The sequence below is a fragment of the Pinus tabuliformis genome, chromosome 4_2, assembly GCF_031772625.1.
Source record: "Pinus tabuliformis cultivar Carrire ecotype Pingquan chromosome 4_2, CPIR1, whole genome shotgun sequence".
In the NCBI taxonomy this organism is placed as follows: Eukaryota; Viridiplantae; Streptophyta; class Pinopsida; order Pinales; family Pinaceae; genus Pinus; species Pinus tabuliformis.
In genome coordinates, this window is record NC_142304.1 from 1,161,565,118 (window position 1) to 1,161,574,514 (window position 9,397).

Here is a 9,397-nt window from a genome sequence, read left to right on the forward strand (position 1 = left end):
TTAAGAGTTTTAATGGTATATTCATTATCTTGATCTTGTTTGTTGACAATATGCTTATTACAAGCAAAAGCATGGAAGAGATCAACAAGTTAAGGCTCAACTCTCTAGGACGTTTGATATGAGGATCTTGGAGCGGAAAAACATATCTTGAGCATGGAGACACACAGAGACAGGAAAAATGGAAAGCTTTGGTTATCACAACAAAAGTATGTGGAAAGAATACTTGAAAAGTTCGGTATGAACAATGTGAAACCTGTTAATGTTCCATTAGCTTCCCATTTTAAGTTTTCTTCGGTTTTGAGTCCTAGAACTGATAAAGAAAAGAAGTATATGTCTTGTGTACCATATGCAAATGCGGTAGACAACTTAATGCATGTGATGATATCTACAAGACTTGACATTCCACATGCAGTTGGAGTTGTCAACAAGTTTATGGTAATTCAAGGAGAAGAACACTGGCGAGCAGCAAAATGGGTGCTTCGATATTTGAGAGGCACAAGTGACCATTGCATCATCTTTAACGGTAGTGAAGGATCAATTCGCGGATATGTGAATGCTAATTATGTAGGTGATTTAGACAAAAAGAGATCTACTACAGGTTATGTCTTTACTCTTGCAGGTGGAGCAATTCGCTGGATGTCAAAGCTTCAAGAAACAGTTGCTTTGCCCACTACTGAAGCAAAATATATAGCTACTTCAGGTGCCAGTAAAGAAGCAATTTGGTTAAAGGAGTCAGAGTGCTATTCATTTGGCTACAAATCTAGCTTATCAGAGCAGGACCAAACACATTGATGTAAGGTATCATTTTGTGAGACATGTGATCGATGGCAGTAAAGTAGCTCTCAAGAAGCTCCATACATAGAAGAATCGTGCAAATGTATTCACGAAGCCAGTTACAGTGGAGAAGCTGCGATGGTGTTTCGCTTGTCTTGGCTTGTAGAAGAGATGATGAATGGGCATGGGCAAGGAATTAGGAAAATTGTTGTCAAGGTGGAGATTGTTGAATGTGACAACAAACTAATGTCAATAATGTAATTATGGATAAATTTGGTTTATTATCGGTTAGTCAGTTGTATAACAAAAAGGAGTTATGTAACGAAGTAAACCCATACTAATTGGGATTGCCCGAGAGGCTTGTAACGATGGAGAATCATCTTTGATTAGTAAGTTTCCAATCCCTTTCCTTGTGGAGGTTTCCTTGACACATTGTCAAGGTTTTACCACGTAAAATTCTTTGAGTTACATTGTGTGTTTGTTTCAGTTTCCTAATTCCATGTCATTTCTTTCTTGATTGAATGATAAGCTCTAAAACCACTAGAGTCAACATCCCAGGAAACCTCAATTTTCTCCTTCCTCAAATCAGAAATTCCCAATTATAACAGATAAGAATAGAATGACAAGGTCACCACTTTCACAAGCCTCCACGAGCTAAAGGATATATCCTTGAAAGAAAGAATGTTCAAAGGAAGTTTCTAACGTCCAAGCTACTCAACCCATAAACAAATGAACTAGACACTGTGAGAGGATTCAAGAATTGAAAAAGGAAATACAAGGAAAGACAACCACTTTAAGTGAGGTAGTTGGTTAAGAAAAGGGAAGAAGATCTAGGCCATTCGGCGAGGAATCCTCCTAATAACTCTTATCTTGAAGAGTCATTTACTTTATTACTAAATACCATCAACACACTTGGGGTGGGGCATTGTTCCAGTCTACAACTACAACATAATGGGCAAACTTAGATTTCAATGCGAGCCATATATAGAAGCACATCTAATAATTCAAATTCCATGGTTAAATTGAGTCTCTAGTTCAAAACCTAATTCAAGGTTAGTAACCACAAAGCGAACGTTGAACCTAGCATAAAAATTAGTGGTTCTTACAAATGAAATGTTCAATGGATATATATTCAATCCTATCTTCTATGCGACAAGATCTCCTATAACAACCAAGATCAAAGGCCATTTAAGGTATGTGAAGCACATCGATGTTATGCGGCTGTCATCCAAATGCTCCACTTCTTGGCTCACTTTTATATCTTTCCCCTTGAAAGGAGTTTCTTTGAAAGTGGCTCTCATTGTCAAATCAGTAGATTTGATATTGGATGGAGGATGAAGAATCATGGATTAACCGAACAATGAAATATGATATAAGTAGTTTGTCTTGCTCCTTTTAATGCAAAGTTACCTAATCAACTAATTACAAAAAACATCAATTGCACATACAATTGCATAGTAAGTAAAATGCATTAACAAATAAGGTCATCAACTTAAATAATTTCCCCACCAATGCTTCTTTGGTGTCCACATAAATAATCTCAATTGCTTGTTAAATTTCCATGAACCCAATAATTAGAAATTAATTGCTAGCAGACTATCTCATATCTATGGAATAAAAGCACAATTGGATTCTTAACATAAACATTCAATGTAAACAACATTGGCAAAATGTCAACCAATCTCAATCACACATTTGACACACAAATTCTGCCCAATCAATAGTTCATCATTAAATTAATTAGAACTTACTTGGGCTCCCTTATTAGGAAAATGGCCCAAACTGAGAAAAATACATACAACAACCTACCACTAATCCAGCTGATCAAGCCCTAGATCCGTCCTCAATTTGACATATCTAGATCTCCCTTGTTGCTCTGTGTACTCTCCTCGGAACCGACACACTTGAGTAGAAATCCTTTTGTACCCACCATTGAGATGCCTCTCTCAATGCCTAGTGCCCTGTATGTTTAGCCCTTCTTTTATAAGCTTTAGTTATGATCAAATCCACAACCCTCATATCCAAAGTGAATGACAACTGAGATTAGATCCCACGTTACTTGAGATTGACCTTTGAGAATAAATTAGATTAAAGTCACTTTATCCTTATATGATAAATTACTATAATTATTAAAGTAATTAACAAGGTTCAAGGGTCCATTAGGCAACTTCTGCACACCCAGACATGCTTGTGCAAGTGCTTGGCCAAGCTACAAACATCAAGATTGCTTGGGTAAACCAGTATAGTCTTGTTTCTTATGTGAACTCTTTGAAGTTAAGGCTATAACTTCTGTTTTAGATAAGTGATATAAATTATAATTTCGCAATAACATATGTATTATGGCAGCATATTCCTGATATTTCCACCCACCATTGTATCTAAAGTAAGTCATTAATAAATTAAGGATCAAAACCACTATGCCAAATTTGCCAGATTCGAAGCATTGGAATCTCTATGGTTTTAAAAATCCTTTCGCAGGTATTGTCACCAACTTGATCAAATGTCATAGAGCCACCAAGCTTCTGGAATCTTTATCTCTGCGGAGATTCTGATATCATATAATATGTCCACTAATACCAACAGAAAGGGCTTGTGATGTAATATTCAAGCTTATCTGCAATGTACAGGACATTGAAAAAGATTGGCTCCGCTGAACGGAAAGGTCATTGCAACATCAAGGAGCAGAGCCTTACTGATTTCAAAACAAACAACATGATTTCCATGTTCTGCTAGCAGAATTGACCCTCAATTATTATTAAAGAGAATACGAACTAAAGCAAAATAATACAGCGATAAAATCCAGGTTTCACTAGCAAGCTAACGAGTGCCCAGATTAGGAAAAAGAAAGCACCCTACCTAGGAAAGACATAAAATACCCTAAGCATGAACTGACATCTGGGCTAGAAACTTCAATAAGTTTATCACAAGAAGATATGGATGTATGTCCTCTTGGGAGAGAAATAGTCTTCCCAAAAGCACAACACAGAAACACGATTTACAACTTTGTGCACTCTCTCCTGATTGATTGATCTCAATTTTTGTGTTGCATTCTTCCACTTTCAGCACCTGCATAAGGATCTATGGTTACATTTATGACTGCTGGGTTCCTTTTTGAAAAGGCTTCTGTGAGGGCAGACTGAAGCTCCTGAGGAGTGCCAACAAGATAACCTTTGTGCACTCTCTCCTGATTGATTGATCTCAATTTTTGTGTTGCATTCTTCCACTTTCAGCACCTGCATAAGGATCTATGGTTACATTTATGACTGCTGGGTTCCTTTTTGAAAAGGCTTCTGTGAGGGCAGACTGAAGCTCCTGAGGAGTGCCAACAAGATAACCTTTGCCACCAAATGCTTCCATCATAGTATGGTACCCTGCTCCTGGAACAAATGACGTTGGTGCAGGATCATCTTTGTGAGGCCCTTGGATGTCCTGTGCAATCCTTCTATCTCCACCATAGACACCACCATTATTGAAGATGATGACAACAACAGGTAATTTGTATCTGACCAATGTCTGCAGCATTAAAAGGACATAAATCATCTCTGGAATATGATTTTAACCAATGTATCATTCTGACTTAGTGCATGCTAAACTAAGAACAATTTTCAATAGAATTATATCTCTTCAATGATGATTTCTGCAAATTAAATGAAAATGTCTGCTAAGAACTTGCTACAACATTTTGCCATGAACATACTCACATTGTGGAAATTTCGAATCATTATTCACTCGTTGTTTAATTTGGAATGAGATTTTTCTCATTTCAAACAGAATCCTGTGAGGCTCTTGGTTAAAATTAGTTGTCTTTGTCATTAACACAGTTTATTGGGGAAATTCTTTAAACATTCCACACATATCTCTTAATTCAACTATATGTGCAGAATGAATTCTTTAAAGTTTAGACTACAATTGTGGAGTGACCTTAAATTGAATCTTTCAAATGAACTGGTAAATAATAAAAGTAATAATCAATAATCTATTTTTCAAGGTCACGGCCTAGACAGACACCAAAGTGCAAAGTGACCTATGAGACCACCTTGTTTGTAGGACACCAAAGTGCAAAGTGACCTACGAGACCACCTTGTTTGTAGGACAAGGGCCCCCTCAACATAGTCCTCATAGTGATTTAGTCCACATAGTGATTTATTATTTGACTGCAGCATCTGTGGGCCAAATCTCGCAAGCTAGGGTGAGAACATGAGCACTTTTTTACAAGTGAAAATTGAAATACTACAAAGATTTTATACATCCTAACTCTGCTGATCAAAACTATTATTCCAACATTGTGGGCTTCAGGAACTAAATGAATATTGCCAAAATCTAGACCAATGCTCATAACCTTCATAGCGAAACCGGACGCTGGACTAACCAAAAAAACACATTGGGATGAATGACTTGTAAAAATTTGTGATACGAAGTGAAAGGAGGTTGGAGATAAGCATCATTTCCTTTTAACTTGCCTGGTCCCTACCCATAATAATATAACACAAAACTTTACCCAGTTTCATAACCTAACTACTTTTCAAAACCTCCTCACACTTTAAGAGAAAACCATAAAGGATCTAAGACTTTCATTTCTATCATGTTCACATATATAGAAATGACATTGTGAAGAATATTTAATCTGGTTCCCTTTACTTGTCTGATAAAATTATTGGTCTCAGGGGAGCATTACCATCATAACTGGCATCATCAGCATGGAGTTTTATTTGTTTGATTCTAGCTAAAAGTAAGAAAGGAAAAAAAGTGAGATCCTTCAAACCACAACATCCTCTCTATCCTCTCTTGCTGAAAGAGGGAAACAGGCGCTTGGAAAACATAGATGAGAAAAAAACAACAATTTATTTAATCCCCAGTTGAGGGACGGGACAAAGTTAAATCAGGCTCAAGCTTATGGAGAATCAGTAACAGGAATGTTAGCGTACCTCAACTTCCAGCCCACTAAAACCGAACCCCGAGTCTCCTTCCACAGCCACCACAAGCCTCCCCGGAGAAGCCGTCGCCGCAGCAATGCAATATCCCAGCCCAACCCCCATCGTCCCCCATGTGCCCGCATCCAGCCGAGTCCTGGGCTCTGTCTGAACCAGCACTGAACGCCCCACATCCATGGTATTTGCCCCTTCAGATACCACAATAGGGGCAGGAGATCCCTGGGCCAGAATGGCATCCCTAATAATTCTCATAGGGGTCTGGAAATTGAAGGGCACGACGACCTTTGCGAGATAAGATTCCATCTTTTTCACATTCTCCTTGGCCTTCTCAACAATTCTTTCCACCCATGGATGACTCCTTCCTAGGCTAAACGGTTCATCCTTAGCCTCCTTGAGAATCTGTTGCACAACAACCCTGGCATCCCCAATGAGCCCCACAGAAGGCTTCCTCACCTTCATCTCCTCCTCTGAGACATCCACCAGAATAAATTTCACATCCTTAGACCATCTCGGGGGCTCTCCAAAATGCAGCATCCAATTAAGCCTCGCCCCCACAATTAACGCAACATCGCACTGCCCGATTGCCAGCGACCGGGCTGCGGTTGCAGAGAGCTCGTGGGTATCAGGCAGAAGCCCCTTGCCCATTGGAGTCGGTAAGAATGGGATCCCGCTGAGCCGAACCAGGTCCGACAAAGCCCCTTCTGCCCGAGCATAGGCAGCCCCCTTCCCCACAACGATCAACGGCCTCTGCGCCTCCCGGAGCAACGAAACTGCAGTCCGGACATCCGAATCCACAGCGCAGAGCTCCGGAATCGAACCGGGGCGAGACCAAACGGGCACGAAGGGTTCGATCTTTGCCAAGAGCTCATCTGCTTCTTTTTCATCAATAGTCTCATGGAGAACATCGGCAGGAAGATCTATGTAGCATCCGCCGGGCCTGCCCGAGGCAGCGATATTCACCGCTTGAGCAACGAGAGACGGAATTTCAGAAATTTTGCGAGCCTTACCCGAGAATTTGACAAAGGGCTTCACGGCCTCCAGCTGGTCGAGCTCCTGGAAATCGCCCTTCCCGAAGTCCGCCTGGTCGCAGGAGCCTGATATCATGATCATGGGCCACGTATTGATCATAGCGTTGCTAAGTCCCGCAAGGCCATGGACGCACCCCGGCCCTGATACCGTCAAGAGGACCCCAGGTTTGCCTGTCAGATACCCGAAGGCGCTCGCGGCGTAGCCCGCAGATTGTTCGTTGTGGGAAGCAATGAAGCGGACACCTTCCTTGACTGAGCAATTGGCGAAGGATGTCACTGGAATGCCTACCACTCCGAACATGTGATCGATGCCCGCTCTGGCCAGCGCCTTCGCTGCTACACCGTTTCCATCGATTAAACTCGTACTCTGTTGATTATCCGCCATTGATGGATGAATGGATTGAAAATTTTCGATTCGGCAGTTGCACACAACTATGAATAGCTCCGAAGTGTAAACAATATGATTTGGAAGTGCAGAACCAGTCGGATCCTCAAGTTTATTTATATACACTGATTGGGTGACTATTGGTGTTTCTGTGAGGCGTTAATGAAGAAATTTGGGTGACTATTGGTGTTTCTATGAGGCGTTTATGAAGAAATTTGGGTGACTACTGGTGTTTTGTGAGGCGTTTATGAGGGAATTCCCACGTGCTGCCAGACAAACATTAAGCCAGACAAACATTAAATATACTATAATGTAAAAACTACTAATCAGACAAGTTTCATCTGTTTAAATGGGGCCATCGAATCTGCATAGGCGTGATACTTACGTTATCAAATGAAATATTTCAGGCAGGGCAGACATGAGTGAGGTGGTATTTGCTTTCTGGTTTCGACACAATCTCAGGGAAGATTTTATAGGAAAAATAAAATAAAAAATTAGTGCAATATTATTTTTTAAACCGTGGAAAATCTATTATGATTTATTCATCAAATTAGTGGGACAGTTATTATTGGTTGCTATGAATTTAGGTAAAAGTCATAATTTTTTCCCACGTCATTAAAGACAGATAAATAATCACCGACTCAAACTATGGCGAAATTTATTACTTTTATTTATCCATCATTCACAAATGATAAATGGGTTAAATAAATTTCTTTCATAAAAGGTTTTATATTCAACTTATTTATATATGAAATGATATTTTAACGTCCATGAGACTAAAAATAGTTTATGGGACAATTAGTTCTTTGCTTTCCGCCTTTTGCAATTCAATCATTTTCTTATTCAAATTGATGATGTGCTGGCCCAAGCTTCCAACAAAAAGAGAAGCCAAGACACTGATGCTAACATATTCTCATAACTTTCTCTGATGTCTTTGTATGCATCACATTCCAAAATGAAATGGTTTCCCTATTCCACTGCCCCACACGTGCAAAAATGTATACACTCATTCTTCCCGAGCTTTTTTAGGGCTTTTCCACCATCCTATTTCACATTGAAGTTGATGCAATGAAATGGTTTCCCTATTCCACTGCCCCACACGTGCAAAAATGTATACACTCATTCTTCCCAAGCTTTTTTAGGGCTTTTCCACCATCCTATTTCACATTGAAGTTGATGCGAGTTGGTTCTTAATTGAGCAATAAAAACATTTTCTCTCCACGGAATGCTAGCTACAATGAACTCTTTTTGTTGTAGATCACAAGTAGGGTTGAATTCCTCAATGTATACTTCTTCTTTCTACCCAACTCTTTTCCCCCATACCCGTTTACATAACTTCTCCATAACAATGTTTTTTAGCTCCTTGTTATTTGTGGGAGAGGCATTGAGGTAGATATTCCATTTTTGCATCCATATGTAGTTTTGTATCATCCATGTTTTCTTTCTTTCGCTCATGCCTTCGTTGAAGATAACATTAGGCCATCTACCTACTCCCATTTGTTCAATTTTTTTTAGATATCTTATGAGCCACACCATAGCAATTGCTTCCATGGGAGTTGCTCTTGTTTCACTCAACATTATCTCATAAGGTACCGAACTTTTTATTTTGAACTTGCTCATGATCAAGCGTTTTTGGATTTTCTCAATTTGTTCCCACTTTGAGATGGGGGTGCTGGTAGCCTACAATTCACGCCCATATATCATCACTGGACAAACAAGGAGTCCAAAAAGCACTTTAATCGTTTTCCAATCCCATGACTCTACCTCTTTACATTTGTTTGTTTTGAAGAGCATATAATGCTTTCCACCCTCCTAAAATTTTCTTATTTCTGTAGTCCTCCCAATTAAGTTTGTTGTTGAAATCAATCCCGAGGTACTTGTACTCATTTACTTCTTCAAGAATGTTGCATTCAAAGAAGAATGTATGCTGGCTCTGCGTCCTTTTATTAAAGAAAATCATTATTTTGGTCTTGCTAATATTGACTTGCATCCCCACTACTCTACAAAAATGCTCAAGAGCATATAGGTGCATTTGCAATCCATGGCCTGATTAAAAATCAATACAAGATCATTAGCATATAAAAGAAGTTTTATCACAAACTCCCCCAACCGAACACCATCTCCACCTTGCAGATTTAGCCACTCTTCCAGTTTATCAATATATAAACCAAAAAGAGGAGCGGATAGAGGGCAACCTTGCTTGACTCCAATGTCACTTTAAAGCTTTCTGAAATACCTGCTAAAGTTCTAATTTTGACTTTCACCTCTTCATAAAGTCC

The 9,397-nt window shown here is 39.5% G+C and overlaps 1 protein-coding gene across 1 annotated transcript; it reads right to left on the minus strand.

The window, feature by feature from the left end:
• Positions 1-3,498: 3,498 nt before the first annotated feature.
• LOC149173793 (Thiamine pyrophosphate dependent pyruvate decarboxylase family protein) lies at positions 3,499-7,322 on the minus strand. Its single transcript, XM_089424740.1, has 2 exons — positions 5,700-7,322; positions 3,499-4,287 (listed from the first exon to the last, which is right to left on the minus strand). The coding sequence occupies exons 1-2, from the start codon at positions 7,116-7,118 to the stop codon at positions 3,973-3,975; spliced, it is 1,734 nt and encodes a 577-aa protein (XP_089280866.1). The 5' UTR covers positions 7,119-7,322; the 3' UTR covers positions 3,499-3,972.
• Positions 7,323-9,397: the final 2,075 nt, after the last annotated feature.

What these genes read in the sequence shown, in the direction of transcription:
- LOC149173793 (XM_089424740.1), bottom strand. Translation starts at nt 7,118, where the DNA reads ATGGCGGATAATCAACAGAGTACGAGTTTAATCGATGGAAACGGTGTA. An exon ending in TTAGTGGGCTGGAAGTTGAG is followed by an intron (nt 4,288 to 5,699) that starts GTACGCTAACAT and finishes TTAATGCTGCAG; the next exon opens with ACATTGGTCAGATACAAATT.